Source organism: Caenorhabditis briggsae (genome assembly GCF_000004555.2).
Source record: "Caenorhabditis briggsae complete genome, chrII, whole genome shotgun sequence".
NCBI classification, from domain to species: domain Eukaryota; kingdom Metazoa; phylum Nematoda; class Chromadorea; order Rhabditida; family Rhabditidae; genus Caenorhabditis; species Caenorhabditis briggsae.
The window spans coordinates 7384984-7402339 of NC_013486.2; the positions used below are offsets into that span (position 1 = coordinate 7384984).

General features: G+C 36.4%; 3 protein-coding genes across 3 annotated transcripts in view; 2 read left to right on the forward strand and 1 right to left on the reverse strand.

Moving 5' to 3' along the window:
• CBG03113 overlaps positions 1-2486 on the forward strand; it is a gene marked incomplete at both ends in the record, with an annotated part of 3428 nt that extends 942 nt beyond the window's left edge. The window contains 6 exons of the mRNA XM_045242273.1: positions 544-667; positions 770-1320; positions 1403-1507; positions 1558-2017; positions 2063-2264; positions 2310-2486. Of these exons, the coding sequence (XP_045092120.1) occupies positions 544-667; positions 770-1320; positions 1403-1507; positions 1558-2017; positions 2063-2264; positions 2310-2486 (1619 nt within the window). The remainder of the gene's footprint in view (positions 1-543; positions 668-769; positions 1321-1402; positions 1508-1557; positions 2018-2062; positions 2265-2309) is intronic.
• Positions 2487-4768: 2282 nt separating this feature from the next.
• Positions 4769-6071, reverse strand: CBG03112 (the record flags this gene model as incomplete). The annotated part of the gene is made up of 4 exons (XM_002631252.1): positions 4769-4970; positions 5004-5195; positions 5315-5782; positions 5821-6071. The coding sequence occupies 4 exons, from the start codon at positions 6069-6071 to the stop codon at positions 4769-4771; spliced, it is 1113 nt and encodes a 370-aa protein (XP_002631298.1).
• A 604-nt stretch (positions 6072-6675) lies between these two features.
• CBG03111 lies at positions 6676-9211 on the forward strand (the record flags this gene model as incomplete). Its single annotated transcript, XM_002631251.1, has 2 exons — positions 6676-7104; positions 8963-9211. 2 exons carry the CDS (start codon positions 6676-6678, stop codon positions 9209-9211), a joined length of 678 nt encoding a protein of 225 aa, XP_002631297.1.
• Positions 9212-17356: the final 8145 nt, after the last annotated feature.

Here is a 17356-nt window from a genome sequence, read left to right on the forward strand (position 1 = left end):
CGCATGAAAGCACACACAAAACAGCGTTCCAATTTGGGACAGTTCGACTCCTTACCAGTTCGAACTTGTAACAGCTCGATTCTGTCCGCGTTCTGTTCTGGTACGTGTGCGAAAAAAGGACTGTTCTGAATTGAATCTGTTCGATTTTAGTTCTGTTCGATTTTGAAAACGTTCGAATTCGTCGTACCCCCATTTACAGAAGCCGCCAGTTTCCATCTAATCCGACTCGTTGTGAATGCAAGCGATACGCAAAATCGAGTATTACAATTGAAAGTAATGTTTTTACATTCCCAAATTTAGCTAACATAATTTTGGTTATTTTCAGGCTAAACTCGAGAGCATCAGTGAATCCGACAACCCAATCAAACGGATAGCCTCAACGACGATGACCGAAAATGAATTTTTCCAAAAATATCGAGATAGCATTGAGAAACTAAAAAATTATGTCTAACATAAATTTTAAAAATAAAATAATGTGTTAATTCTCATTCGAATGAAAACAGTGCAATTCTACCTGAAATTCTATTTATAATTCATTATCAGTTGTTTCAAACACTTTATTCACTGAAGATGATCTATTTACGACGGTTATTGCTTCCTCAAACTCCACCAACATCTACCAGGAACACTTTTCAAGTGACCATTTTGTCGTCGGTCCACAGAAACGGTGCGACTAGAAGATATAGCACGAATCCAGACGGTGCTGAGGAAAACTTAGGGTTAGAAAGAATATTTTTATTAGTTAACCAAAGTATAATATGGTTTTCAGAAAGTTTGTCCGTGTAGAAACAACGGGTTATTCGTTTGTCGATCCAAATGGGAAGCGAGTGGCCAAATATGGAATCTACTGGGGTAAAGACGATCCACGAAACGGTATCAGAACACTTCCCGATGGTTCAACAAACGTGGCGGCTATGTTAGCAGCTATTCTTGAAGCAGTTAACATCGCAAAAGAAGAAGAACCACCTCCGTCGCTGTTGATCTACTCGGATTTTACGTCTTCCGACACATTACTCCGCGATATCTCCGGTTACGCGAAACGTGATTTCTACACTCGAAACCACGATAGAAAGCTGAAAAATGCTGAAATTCTTCAGGAAATTTTTGTGGCTGTTCAAGGACTGCATTTGAAAATCAAGCATAAACCTTCGAAAACTCAGGAAGATCCGATCAATCGGGTAACTACTGCTATTTTGGAATCTGCGAGCAAGAAGATAAATAAGGAAGAAATTCGGCCGAAATTAACTGAGCAGGAGAAAAAAGCAGACAAAGGCAAGTACTGTAGGATGGACAATCCAATGGATTCCATTTCTAAACTTGGTTAGTGGGGTTTAGAAAACTGAAAATTTACCAGCTTTTTTATTTTTGATTTTCGAAAATAAAAAACCTGAATAATTTTCAGAAATCGAGGTAGGCACTTCTTTGGACAAGACCGGTAATGTTGTGTCAAAAAGAAACGAGGAATGGCCAATTGTTTACGTTGCTGTGAGATGTAAAGAGAATAAAGGTGAGTGCATTCCTCTAGGCTTAAAATTAAAAATGCTATCAAATTTTAAGGATTCATCTCTGCCGGCTACTGCACTCATTGGCCAGATGGATATATTGCCGGAGGAAAATCGTTTCGATACACTCCTTTCCCAGTGACACCGTTTCGAGCGGAATTAGCTGCTATCGAAGAAGCATTGAAACAGACAATCGACGCTGATCTAGAAAACGTAACCATCGTAACATCGTCTGCACATTTCATGGCGGGCTGGCAAAGGAGATGGATACGAACTACCGAAGTGCATGTTCCGTTTACCGGGAAGGTTTTCTACGATAGGATTTGCGATCTCTGTGAAAGATTGAAGCAGGTCAACTTCAGATATGAAGAGGAAAATTCTGAAACTGATCTGGGAAAAGAGTTGGAGAAGAAGTGTATTCAAGGGTTGTCCTATGCTCTTGTTGGAAAGGATAAATCGGAATATGAACTAGAATTGGATGATCTAGTAAGAGAAAAGGAGTACCGACAGGAAGGGTGAGCAATATATTTTTTTTATGAATAATCGCATTGAAATTTCAGAATTCCTGTCGTCCGTCTATACAAAACTGGAACTGATCTGAATGCTGGATATGTATTCGATGGAGAAGAAGGCGTCAGTTGCTGTGGGAGTCCATCAGCCTTGAATCGTATTCTAGAAGAAGCCATTGCCCGGAATTACGATGCGATAATCATTCGAGCGGATTCTGAGAAGCTCATCAAAAGTTTCGAAGCACATTTAGAGGTGATTGTGAATTCTGGTTTGCTTTGAATTTGTTTTTATATTCAGGTTTGGCGACGAAACGGCTGGCGAAACTCTCAACACAAACGAATTGCAAAATCCGCCGATTGGGAGAAAGCGTGGAAGTTGAAACAGAAAATTCGTTTGACCTGGGAGAGTATGGATATAGTAGATCGAGACGACCGAATGCAAAACAAGAAAATTCCCGTTTATGTGAAAACATGATTTCTGCTGTATTTTGCATTCTGAATTCTTTTTTTGCTTGTTTCTCGTTTAAATTTTTGTTGTGAAATCAGGATTTTTTCAAATTGAGTACTGTAGATAAATCTTTTTTTTAAAATTTTGCAGGTACAAGAGTTTAGAGGTACAACGAGGTACGACCATCTAGAAGTTCAAAAACTTCAATTTGGGGTGTCTTGGCAATAATTATGAAGAAACTGATGGTTAGGGGTACAAAGTTACCATAATTTATGGATACCAAAACTCAATTAAACGGATTACTGTAGGGGAACATTACTCGGAGAATGCAAAGATTATTGTAGGGGAGTATTGTTCGAAAATTCAAAGGATTACCGTAGGCCCTACAGTCTAGGATATTTGAAAATGAAAAATCGTTGTACTCCAAAATTTTTGGTCAAAGTCCCTGAATATGTGTGTCAGAGATGCACTGTCCGAGTGGTCCGTGCATCTCTGTGTGTTCTCCGTAAAAGTGACCTCCACAATCTGTGAAAGGTTATGAGGCAAACCTGCCCTCCTCCTTTCTCCAGATTCTAGGCCTATTGCGTCGTCAACCCCAAAATTCGATACAGAATCGAACCCGTTTTTACTTTCTCCACCTCAATTACTTCCGCATTAAAGAAGTTCTGGGTCCTTTAGATCTAATTGACTAGTGAGTTATTCTTGTTTTAATTTCCTGATTTGTAGGTTCCGGTTTTTTCAGTATCATCTATTCTTTCATCGTCATAAACAGAAGACTACATATGTTCTGGTTATTCCTATACTGGTCATCATCTGTCAACGTCACCATAATCTTTACGGTCCTTTCTTTGTTTGGCTCCTTATTTTATGGATTTTATAAGTGTCTGTTTCCCCGAGAATCGCCTTCTGATCAACCCCAAAAACTGTTAATTAATCGAGCCCGTTTCCGCCTTCTTCACCTGGATTACGTCGCTATTAAAGAAGTTCTCAATAGTTTAGACCCAATAGATTAGTGAGTTTGCTAATGTTTTCAGTTTAGCCATTTTTGGTTTCAATATTATTAGTTAGAACGTTTTTCAAGCAGTTCTATTCATTTCAATAATTTTTTTTCTGGTCCATACCCCAAGGTATTATCAAAATAGGGAGCATCGTGCTCAAATTGGTCACCGTTAGATCTCGACTTAAAGGGGGACTCCGACCAGAAATTTTTATTGCATTAAAATGTGTTAAAATTTATCTATTTTTCAAATATTATTGCGAAAAAATTCAAAGAAAATCCGAAATCTCCGAAAAACGGCGTTGAAAAGGAAGAAAATTCAAAAAAAGGTGCCGCCGGGGGACGAGGATTTTCAGTGAGAAACCTAGGCCACGGCACCTGACAGCCTTTTTTTCAAGTTGCCGACAGTGGTTTTTTACGTTTTTTACCTGCCGGACATGAAATTGAAAAAAATCCGGAAAATTTGCCACATAGGAAAGGCGCCCGCTGCCGTGGCCTAGGTTTCTCACTAAAAATCCTCGTCCCCCGGCGGCACCTTTTTTTGAATTTTCTTCCTTTTCAACGGCGTTTTTTGGGAATTTCGGATTTTTTGTGAATTTTTTCGCAATATTATTCGGAAAATAGATAACTTTTAAAACATTTTAATGCAATAAAAACTTTTGGTCGGAGTCCCCCTTTAAGATTCTTCCTAGAATTCCCATCTTGTACAATCTTAGATTCATTAGCTTTAATCGTCGTTGATCCCTGTTACCACTTGCACTTATCACACGCAAAAGCAATTATGAATATGAATAAACCTTGTAAAATTCCCTGTTTGTCTTAATTAGAGTTTCAGTGTGTATAGTGTAGGACAAGAGAAAACGAATTCTTCTCGATACGGAGTTGAGAGAAGAATAATAATTTTCCCTCAAATCTACAGTAACCCGACTGCTTCAAATCCTATCAGGGGTCTCAATTCTAAATTTTATGGGTTGATTTTGGTATCAAAAAAATTTTCGTAAAATTCTGCACAGATCCTACTAAAAATCCTTATGAATGGACCAGCGGATTTCTTGAAAATTCTCGAAAACCTTTTTTCGGTCTGTTTTTCAATTCTCTACATTCTCTACTATTGAAAAAAAAAGAAAAAATTGACGCAGAATTTTTTATAGCCGAAAAATCGAAATTTCGACTGAATCCAGAAACGCGCCAACAGAAACAAAAAAATCAGAAAAACTCGATTTCCAATTTTAATCGCCGTGCGTTGATAAAAGTAATAAACAAAAATTCAAAAATCGCTTTATTCAAAAGAAAAATACTCAAGATCGGCATGTCAAAAGCAGTCATGGATGACTTCGATTGGGTTGTGAACGTCTCTTTCTTGTCGTTTTCTATCCGTCAAGCTTGTATCCTGGAAGAGCTTTACGGCAGAGAACAGTGACGGTCGAGGCACATGCTGGTCCACGTGCAGACACTTCCTTTCCTCCGTATCCGTATCCGTAAGACTCGTTACGAACATCAACCTTGGCAAGGATCTGTTTTCAGGTTGAAGTGGTTACAACTCCAACGGAAATATCTCCCTTATGGTTGTTGACGTGAACTGGTTTCCAGGTCTTTCCAGCTTCGAATGTGGCTGCTTCTGGGAATAGAATCCATCCGTACTCGTATCCAACGACATGTGGTCCAAGACGAACAAGCAGTTGGATAGAACCGACATTCTTGCTGTACTCATTGTTGAACCAGGAGAAGTTGGCAGCAACCTCGAAGTCAATACGTCTATACTTCATTCCCATGCTATTCTAAGTCACAAACCTTTCCATTTTCGTTCCAGACACGTCCCATGACAGGTTCTCCCTACATGTACCACAACGCGACATACTGGTCTGGGTTGACTCCAGGAAGTGTATCCAAAGACTTGTCGAGAGCTTGAACCAGCTTGCGAGTTGGGAACGGATCTCCCTCGCGGATATCGATCCATTCGTCGTGCACGACACGTGGTGGTGGTGGGCCTGGTGGTGGGATTGGTGGTGGTGGCGGTGGTTTCGGACAATTATCGCATTCACAGTGTGGTGGTCCTCCAATGCAATTACGAGTGATGATGTGCATATCACTCAATTGGGGTCCGACTTGTTTGATGACTTTTCCATTGAACGAGAACCATGCTTCTTCGGTTTTGCTGTCGACGTATCCGAGAAGATTTCCTTCCTTTCTCTTCCAGAAGATTGGGAAAGAGTCTCCACAACGGACAAGTTGATGTTTGTCGTCGAGCTTCTCAATACGATCCTTGTATTTGATCCACTCATACCAGAAACCTGAAAATGCGTTATTTCCATCAGAACTTCCTTTGCTTAATCGTTAACTTGGTTGTTGTGGTCTCCGACGTACTGAAGCACTTGAATCTGTCCTTCCAATTGTTGCTTGGTGATCAGTTCAGCCTCCTTGTATGGAAAAGAACATTCGACGACTCCTCCGTTGTTCCACGAACGTCCATGAATTGGCTTTCCGTGTTTGTACCACAGAGCGACGTACATATTTTGCTCTCCCATACATTTCACCGGAATTGGTGGGAACGGTGAGCCGATGGGTTGAAATGCCCACGTATCTTCTTTAGGCGGCGGATTTGGTTTCGGCGCCATTATATGTTGATAACGTCGATCGTTGGTGTTGGTAAATTGTTTCCAAGATAAGGAGACTTTGGGCGACGTTCGACCTTTTATGCGCTAAGATAACGATCTGACCGGGTCATTTGGCTGGAGCACGTTGAAAATAAATTCACGTTTCACGTTCTTTACAGACTGTTCATATACAGGTTTTCAGTTGACTAAATTACTGTTGTTAGGTCGACTAAATTCTTTCTTAGACTTTTTAGATATGATAGCTAGAACGAGTTTCTCATTTTCTCCTGGAAGAATTAATTAACAGGAAATGCAAGATTCCTTTTAGATATCATCAAAAGCGAAGGACCGACGTTAGATGGACACTAGAGCTGAATTGGTGTGGCCACATGTGGCAGCCTCAAAATATAATTTTCTAATTCAGGGATATTCTCTATCAAATGTCAATTTATGAGCTCTTCACATCCACCAGTGCCACAATAAAAAATGTCAATAACGTTCATAGTGACAATGTAAAGACGAGTGGGTGGAGACTGTCCAGGTGGGGTCCACAAGGGAAATACGGAGACGGTCCCAAACGAGTCCGTCATTATTTCCTTATTCTTACTTTGTTATCCCTCCTCCAATGTCTTCTATTTCTAATTCATCAATTGATTCATGCAAGTTTCACTATGTTCCTCGACATGGACGTTTGACGCCTGAAGAGAAATCTTCCTTGGATCGACATGCCCGATCAATGGCTGAGCTTATGATGCAGAAACAAGACAGCTACCGTTATTATGAAAGAATGAAGAAATTCGACTCGGATGACAATAGTTCTGGATTGGGGAGTTGCTCTAATGATGGATCTTACAATCTGCGCGAACTTCGTCCGAACCCACCTGAGAATTCCACTAAGCTCCAGAATGTTATGAACTGGCTCGCCACATCTTCTGACATCCCTGTTACCCAATCGTCTGGTGCTTATCATTCTCCATCTTCTGCCCAACTAGTTCCAAATCCACTCTACGATCCGAACTATGCTAAGAAGGTGGCCAATCCACATCAGAATCAGGTATGTTTTGTTCCAAACTTTTCGTATATCCATCGGTTTCCCCAATTTAGTCCGTTCCACCATTTGTCTGGATAACCAACAGGATTGAGCGTTTTAAGCTCCGGAAAATTTTTGAGAATTTCTCGAAACATTTTTAAATTTATCAAGTTTATCCTATACAATTAAAAATCTTTACTATTAACAATCACCAAATTCTGTGTGTGTGTCCGGTGTTCCCGGTTCCGGGACCCTAGGGAATTCACCACTGGACCAAAATTTCCCAAATTTTCACGGATAACCCGAAATAGCAGCGAGATGATGCCCGTCTATTTTGATTTGTGAAATTTTGCTTCTGACGTCTTCTGGAGACGTTCTTCTATTTCTACAGTACAAGTCTTCATAAAATATATTTACGTCATTCCCGCTCAACTCCACAATTTTTTTTTCTTATCCACGTTATATCAGACAAAAAGATGATTTTGTGCGAATATTGGTTCAGTCTGAGTTCTGAAGATTTGAAAGGAAGAAAAAATTATGATAAGAAATCTGAAAAAAAAGATAAGCTCCCTTAAAGACCAATACAAACGCGTTTAATGTAGTCTTTGAATTTCTTAGGCTTTAAGTTTTAAGAAATCAAAATATTTCGAACTTTAAGTAATCAAAATATTTCAGTGGTTTTGAATTTCCAAACTGCAAATTTTTTAAATTCTGAAACTAGAAACCTGGATATTTGAAATAATAAGTTTCCAAATTCCAAAATGTTAAAATGTGTAAATTTTTGGATTCCCAATTTCTGAGTACTCGAGCATTTCAATTTCCAAAAATTTGATTACCTGAATTTCTAAGTTTTTGAATTTCGGAAAATCCTAATTTCGAAATTCGGAAATTCAAAAAATCTCAAATATTTATCACTTTGAAAATAACAACATATTAGGAATTCATGAATGCGGAAATGCAGAAATTCGAAAACTCGCTAATTCGCGAAATTCGAGAATTCTGAAGTTCAGAAAGGCAGAATCTCAAAAAAAAAATCAGAAACCCAGAAATTCAGAAAGTAAGAGTCTCAAAAACTAAAATTTCTTAAAGAAGGACTCCGACCAAAAATTTTTATTGTATTAAAATGTTTCAAAAAATTTATTTATGTTCCTGATATCATGGCGAAAAATTTCGAAAAAATCCTAAATCCCCGAAAAATTTTTCGGGGATTTTGGATTTTTTTCAAACTTTTTCGCTATAATATTGAGAAAATAGGCGACTTTTCGAACATTTTAATGCAATAAAAAATTTTGGTCGGAGTCCCCGTTTAAGTTAAGTTCTTGCATTTCAGAAAATCCAAATTTGGTAATTCGGAAATTCGAAAAACTGAAAATCAGAATTTCTGAATCATGAATCCCTCAATGTCAAAATTTCTGGATTGCCGAATTTCTGATTTCTTGAAATTCTGAATTTCTGAACTTCCGAATTTCTCAATTTCTCGATTTCTCGATTTCTGAACTACTGAATTTCTGAACTTCCCAACTTTCAAAATTTCTGAACTTCCCAACTTTCAAAATTTCTAATTTTCAAATTTGTGAGCATGGGCCCTAAAAAATAGCCTACGTAAAAGTGACGGAACCTTTTTATAAGATTGCGGGTATCGAAAGCGTGGGCCAGGAGGTTTAGCCCCGAAGGGGCGTAAACCGACTGGTTCAAAAATAGATTACAAATATAATTATTTAACTTTTTAAAGTTTCAAAAATTTTGGGAACAAAATCAGCTTCTGTACAAATAGGGGGCCGCCACGGAATTTTGCAAGTATGGAAATAACAAAAAAAATCCCCTGATACTCAATCCATTCTACCACCCAATCTATTTTATGAATGTTTGCAATCTGCTACAGGGATCTTCGTGCTATCAATCGGTTTCCAAAACTCCCTCCACTCCACAAACTGGTTTGATACCAAATCCATTCTACGATCCAGTCTATGCTCAGAAGGCATCAAATTCACAGCTGCGACAAGTGCGATATGCTCCAAACTCTTCCTACAACCCATCGGTTGCTCCAAAGTCATCTGCTCCACCAGTTGGCCTGATTCCAAATCCATTCTACGATCCAACCTATGTCAAGAAGTCGAACATCCTAAACTAAGCTGGTGTCACACCCGTTCTACCAATCCCCGATTTAAATATTGGTTTCCCATGCTCCACATCCTCCTTAATTATGACCTGTTTAAAAAATTACCCCAAACTTCATCATGCGGTGTCTATTTTCTTTTCTGTTCATTTTGTTAAATCCCCTGATCAAAATTCAGTCAAATAAATGAATCCCCTTCAATTTAATAATTCTACAATGTTATTGAAACTTCTCAGAACCCTCAGTTCCGGCCTTTATGATGCTCTCCTTGACATATTTTTGACCTTTGAGTCAAACCGACACCCCCTCGTATTACGAATTTGCAGGAAGGAAAAGAAAACGACGTAAAAAGAACGCAAGTAGTTCCACTTTTTCTTCCTTTTACTCACTTTTGACATGTGACGTCATCTGGAATTTCCGGAAACTAAAGAGGTGAAATGTCACTGAAAATGCTCCAAGTGCTATTATAATAATTGGTTTTTTCTTCTGTTTCTTTGTCTTCCCATGCTTTGAGATTTGAAACTGAGATTGCTGTAGATTGGTTCTTTAGATTTCTCAAGTTCAAAGATTTTGGGTAGCTCGGATTTCAGTCTAAAAACGGTGTTTGGTTTGTTTATGTCGCTTTGTCGAAATTCTGGGTGACAGAATACAAAATGAAGGTTAAATTCACCGAAAAAAGTTTTCAGCTTTTTAATTTCAAAATGTCAGCTAGTGTGAGGAAAAAGAAATTTAAAAATCTTCTGTATTCTTCTTTTCCACAGTTTTCTAAATTAACTCTTTTCCTTTCCAGTTACACAACTCCTTTTTGGTACTCGATGACCTCAAAATGACATATTTGTTTATTGTTCTTATGCTTAATTTTCAATTTATGTGATCTCTTCTTCCTCCCCATTCCTTGGAATTCTAAATGACATTTCTTCAGTCTTATTTCAATTATTACTGATTACTTATTCATCAGACGACGTGCCGATTCCTATTGGCGAGAACTGTGTCTTTGTTGACATTTTGCTGATGTCCTTCCGGTTATTCTAAATTCATTAAACGAGGTCAAGGAGGTCAAATATTCAAGTTAAGAGCTCCATGGAACATTATCACCCCTTATCAAGCATTCTCAACAATTTTTACTTCTGAAGAATTCTGTAATCCGATTATAGCCATCCAATTCTAAAAATGGCTAGATTAATGTTCCGGAATTAATCATCAAAATACAAACTTTCAAAGGTTTTACGAAGAGAACAAGACACATGAATTGATGTATTTGTTAGTAGAGTATAGTTAACGAAAATTTTGTTCTAGTTTTGTAATATTTAACATTTTCTGATCTTTGAAAAATGCTAAGAGAAACTAACAAAATTTGAATTGGATTTTTTGTATTCTATTCATTACAGTTTTAAACTAGTTTTCTGAAAATGTCGCATTTTCAGAACATCACAATCCTCGGAATGAAAAATAGGAACGGAAAATAAGCTAGCAGAGTTATAACAAAATATTAATTGTGCTCAAAAAATAATGATTCCAAACTTCAAATAAATCTGAATATCAGAATCGCTTGCAGTATAAAAAAATTATTTCATTATATGTTATCAAAAATATTCTATGCAACTCTTTATTTTCAATTTCTAAATTTGGTTCTCTTCCTTGTGCAAAAAAATAAACTTCCTGCAAAAAACATTAAAAATAGAACGAGACTCTCACTGATCCTAATGAAACTTCAATCTACAGAAAGGTCAAACTGCTCGTCACAACTAATTTTTAAAATGTTAGAAAATCTGATTACGGTAGTTCAGAATTCATCATACATTAAAAATTCTAACATCATTCACAAATCAGAAGACATCTAGAAAGTGGGACCTGGAACATCAGGAAACTAGAGTAAATATAAACGAAATTTCGCGAAATTTTTTTAGATAATCAAGGAATACGGTAGTTTGACATCGAAATCCTGAGATTTGGAAATTATGAAATAAATTTTTTTTAGTTTCTGAAAGAGTTAAAATATTATAGAATGGCCCCTCTACTTAGATTGAGGACCTATTTTCCCATGTTTCGGCCAACATTTTTCTGATCAGACCGGCTTATCTAACATATCAGATAACACTCGTAAAGTTTTGAGAAACCAGAAAGAAGTCATAATCTGAGGATTCAGCTTGTCCGTAGGAAAATATCCAAATCCTGAGACGTTTGCACCCACTCGTACCCCATTTCTGTTCTTAAACTGACTAATAAATCAGAGTTTTAGAAAATGATGAGGATGAAAAACGATGGATTACTGTAGTTTTCGCAAAAAAAAAACCATCAAGACGGACAGTTTAAAACTTTAAAGCAAATCGTATTTTTTTTGACTGAATTGAGATGAATGACCTAAGTGGAAATAAAAGATATCTTATTTGTTTACCGGAAAAATAGCCTCTGTAAAGTGTACTCTCTACTTGAAGTTTCCTGTCTAGCAAGCTGTATTTTATTACTTTTTGTTGAATTATCTAGTTAACTTTTTCATCCTTGATTTGCAAGTTCTCATGACTCAATAAATTAAATTACTGAACATAGGACACACCTAAACTTCTTCATCCCCTCCAAAAAAGTAGGCGAAATACTAAAAAGAGATGTTTGACGCAACAGTTGACTTTGGTTTTTCCAGAGTCAAACATCTTGTTTAGAGGCATTTCCATGAACATTTTCTAGTTGAGATAACTCTCAAATTTGGATAAACTTTTGTGATGTGTGATTTCTGTTAAATAAGAAAATGATGTCTGTATTTTTATGTAGTTTGTATTCTTAATAATAACTATTTTGAAACGAAAAGTGCATTCCTTTTATTTTCAATCGTTTTAAATTCGGTTATAAAAGTAAAGCTACAAAATGCTAAATTTGTTGAAAAATGTTAATTTCATGGAGCCTGAAAATTGTATCCAAATATAGATTTTTCACTCTAGATGTCTCTTAAAATGAAATTTTGTTCCTGAGAGAGCATTTTGAAATGTTTCAAGTGCAAATTTGTTTTCCCTGCAGGTGATATTTGGATTTCAAGTTTCTGATTGACAACGTCAGGAAACCTGAAACATCATGAAACTAGAGTAAACGTAAACAAAATTTCGCAAAATGTTGTTTTCAGATAAACAAGGGGTACGGTAGTTTGGTGCATCAGAAGTGGAGTTTCTGAGATTGGAAAACGATGCCAAAATTTTTTGACCTAAATTTTCTTACAATTAGTTTCTGAAGAGTTATCAAGATAATGGTTACCGTAAAACCTGCATTAGAAGGGCCGGCCCTTCTAATGCAACGTGCCTCCGGAGGGCTCTCCAATTAGAGGTTGCCTTTCTATTTTTCCAGCCTTTTTTTTCAAAAGTTTCATTTAAAAATATGTTCATTCCCGTTCCAAATTCATGAAAGTCTGTCGATTTCGTAAAAGTTAAGCAAGTTTATGAGCAAAAACTGGTAAATCAATGTTTCTCGGAAATTTTGGAACTCTCGAGACATTTTTCACTAAAAAGTACGCAACTTTTTGATTGCAATAAACACTTTTTGAAAGGGGCCCTTCTATTACAGGGATCCTTCTATTTTTTCGAGCCCCTCTTGGAGTCTTTTCTATTAGAGGGGCTCTTCTAATACAGGTTTTACGGTAAATAATAAAACGCTTTTTAAAGAAATCGACTCTCCCAACTTAAAAAATCCGTTTCAAGCTAATATGTTGGACCTTATGTTCTTTTTTTCAAAATGGTTTATAATCCAAAAAATCCATTTCACTCCCATATTCCAGGCCAATTTTTGTGACCGCCACTACTTCCAATCATCATTCCCGTCACTTTTTTTCCAAGTTCCCTTCTCCCAAAAAAAGCAACATTATTTTCACAGAATGACGATTTTTTACGACCGAGTACCCTTTATTTTCGGACACCGCCTCTTCCAAAATTATCTTCTTTTTCTCAAAAAAAAAGTTGCACTATGCGTAACGGATGATAGCGATAGATGTAGTTTGATTTCGAATGAAAACCGAACGTGATCTTTCTCAATTTTCAAATGATGATCTATCAAAGTTTCGGTTTGATTGTTTGATAGTTTGATTGATGTCAATCGGTGTGTGTGTGTGTGTCACCTCCGTGCATTTTTATCTCTGCTTTCATCTGAAACTGTGACGTTTAAAAGGGTCAGAAATTCGAAGAAACCCCAATGTAAACATGTGCCGGGATGTGCTTGTTTTGATCTGATACGCCACCGGTTTTCGATGTATTCTATCTATTTTATTTTAAATCTGGATTAGCCTTCTTACTCAATTGTCTATTCCGATTTTTGATACTTTCTACGTTTTCATACCACCCATCATTTCATTATTCATTAATCCTCCTCTGATTTTGTTCCAGTTTTTGGACAGTGTCCAGTCAAGCTGAAATTAAAAACGGGGGAGTGAAATCATCATTAAATTCAAATATGAGCAAAGCAAATGATCAACAACTGGAAAACATTCAGATTACATCAAATCTTTTCCGTGTGATTGTGATTTTGGTGATTTTGGTATCATTCAAGTTTTGTGGTGTTCAAATTCTTCCTGTTCAAAAATCTTCTGTTTCATATCCACCTCCGTTATGATCGGAAAAGTGTGATAGGATAAACATTTTTTGAAAACTATGAGGTGTGAACTTTGAATATTTCTAATTCTGTCATCGGAAACATTTTCAGGGCCCAAACAGTAAACAATAGGAATACGTAGGAGTGAGGTACCGTAATCCAAATTTCTCTTGGTCGCTCAAGGCTTTTTAATGAATCTAGATTACCGTAAAGGCTATATTAGAAGGGCCTCTCTAATAGAAGGACCCTCCGAGAGGGGTTTTAGAAAAAAACAGAAGGGCCCTCTTCAAAATGTGTAGTTTGATAATAAAAATTTCCGTTCGTTTTCAGTAAAAAATGTACCGAAAATTCCACTATTTCACAGAATTCTGTTTGAAAATACTTTTTTTTGCTCAAAAACTTGTTCAATTTCATGAATTGTCAATTAAAATTCACCAAGTTTTTCGATGAAAATTTTTCAAAAAAAAATGGCCGGAAGAATAGAAGAGCCCCTCTAATTGAAAAGCTCTTGAAATAGTTATTCTAACACAAATTTTACGGAATTCGTTTTCATATTACATCTCTTCAGACCCCTTGGAAATGGGAACCCTATATTTTATTCCTGTTTTTCTATGGATATCATATCAGAAATGATTGCTTTCCACATTTTTTCCAATCAAGAAGAAATTGGAAAACATTCGTAGAGCTATAGGAATTTGTGATCTGAGATGCCGATTGTGATTTTTTTTCCCAAAAAATCAGTAACACATGTGTTTCGAGCAAACAGTTGGTCACTCACTATTTAGACAATGATGACAAGTGATTTTCCACAAACTCTAAAATCATAAAAAGCTACAAAAGTTTTCTGTGATTATTTCAAAAACTACAAAGAGTCCAAGTTCTACATTTTCAAGCTTCTAACCTCCGTTTGCACACTTGTAAACCGATCCTCGCCATAGTTTCTTTTCGATTTTTTTTGGTCCAACTAAATGGAATATGATAAAAGTACTACAAAGTGGTACCATTTGAAGAACTACAAAGTGATACCATTCGGAGAACTGTATTCCGTCTATGAACAAAGTTATAAGCCGTAAGTGGCTGATCCGGTCCGGCCTCTGCCTTATTTTCGATCTGTTTCGTCGGTATTTTGTTCATAGACTAGATACAGTTTTTCAAATAGTATCATTTTGTGGTACTCGTCATGTTCTATCATATCCAATTCAATTGGTCCAAAGATATTGATTATAAAAGAAACTATGGCAGGACCCGCGAAGAACCGCCAGGGCCCGGTTTACAAGCCGGTTTACAAGTAGGGCCCGGTTTACAAGGTTTGCATTCTATTTTGAAAAGTATAAATTTGTGAAAATACTTTCAGATTTCCGATCTTTTCATTATAATTTTCAACAATTCCTATGATTCAGTTTCTTAAAATCGCTAACGCTGTTTCGTCAACAACTTCCCCACTGTAATCAGTCGAACCGCGTCAGAATAATGGGGTTTTGAGATCAAAATCAGTCTGGAATGGCCAAAAAAACAAGAAAACATAATTGAATTCTTATTACTCCTACTGATCAATCTCAATCTACAAAAAATGCACTTCCTAGTTGTTGCAACCCCACACTTAACGCAATTTTAGAAATGTGGATCAGAAATCTTGTACTTTTTCAGATTTTCATAGTTTCATTGCCTCTTTTTCAAATAGATGTATCTTGCTTTGAAATTAAGTGTATTCTTTTTTTTGAAAAAAAAATCCCAGCTGAAAAAAATTCGAATTTTGAAATTCACACCTGCTCTTTTTGAAAAAGATGTTGTTGAACCCACACCTTGTTTCTGTGACGCAATTCAAAAATTGTAGCTATTTGTTTGTTTCACTGGAAACTAGAAATCGAATCAAAAACGTATTCGATTATGGATTACGGATATCACAAACTATCAACATAAAGAACTACGATTTCTTGCAAATTCTGATCAGAATCCCGTTACTTCTAAAACTAGTAAGACGTATTGACGATACTGAAACTGGATGACGTGTTTAGAACATTTCTCAGTAATTATGATTACAGTCAAAAAATGTTCCCAAAGGGAAAATTTCATCGAGTTAGCTTCCTAGAAAAATGATGATTTTAAAATAGTACTCTACGAATTCTCAGGTTCCAGACAAAAACAAAAAATCGTTTAGCGAATGAAAAGATAAATAACAATTACCGAAAATGCGGGGTTATAGAATACACTAGAGATTAGAAAAGAATATTACGATACAGATGTTTGAAGAAATTTTGATTTTTCAGTCTTTGTTTCAAGTACAAAAGTAAACACTAATCAATTTGTCAAACCAAGACAGACAATGATTCACTTTTTTGTGTGGTCAGCTACAAACCATGAGTTGCCTACTGAATCGTTTAAACATGTCAAATATTACTGTCGCGATTTTGTAATCCTACGAGTGCAATTACAGTGTGGTCAATATCTATACGATCCCCTATATTTTGGGCGCACAGGAAAAACTGGAAGAGATATCAAAAAACGGTCAACGTCATTCGATTCACAATCAAAAATAACTCCAGGAGACAAAGTTTCACATTTTTACCTTTCTTCTTGACCGCGTACCATCTGAAAAACCGAAATACAAACGGTCAATATCTATACGACCACCTGGAAAATGGAAAATCTCAAGCTTTTTTGAGAGCAAAATTGAACTAACTTTTGTTAGAAATTGTTGAAATAGTCCCAATAGAGCCTATTTTAACAGATTATACAAAAATTGATTCCTCTATTCAAGTTTTAGAAACAATTATTTTCAGACTTTTTCATCATTTTTTGGGTTTTTGGAATAAATCTTGAATAACTTGGCTCCTGGGTGAGGGTCATTGATAGGGAATAATTTTGGAATGATCATGACCATGCTAGTTTTTCTTGGCTCCTATGCAAGATATCAAAAATGAGTCAACAGATGAAACGTTCATGATATTATGGTAAGCAATTTATCAGTTTACAGCTTCTTTGTATCTTTCACAGGAACCGAGAAAAATAGGCTTAAAAGTGAGGAGGTTCCCTTCTGTTACATGTTTACTTTAATGAAAATATACAGTGCGGTCAATATCTATACGACCCCCCTATATTTTGGGCGCACAGGAAAAACTAGAAGAGATATCAAAAAATGGTCAACGCCATTCGATTCACAATCAAAAATAACTCCAGGAGACAAAGTTTCACATTTTTACCTTTCTTCTTGACCGCGTACCATCTGAAAAACCGAAATACAAACGGTCAATATCTATACGACCACCTGGAAAATGGAAAATCTCAAGCTTTTTTGAGAGCAAAATTGAACTAACTTTTGTTAGAAATTGTTGAAATAGTCCCAGAAGAGCCTATTTTAACAGTGTATACAAAAATTGATTCCACTATTCAAGTTTTAGAAAAAATTATTTTCAGACATGTTCATCATTTTTTGGGTTTTCGGAATAAATCTTGAATAACTTGGCTCCTGGGTAAGATTTTGAGCTGTAATTGAGAGAAATTACTTTTTCAGTATTTTGAATTATTTGCTACCTGTTATCGTTTGTGATTGAAGCTCAACTGAAATTTGAAAAATTGACCTTGAAATTCGGTAATTCT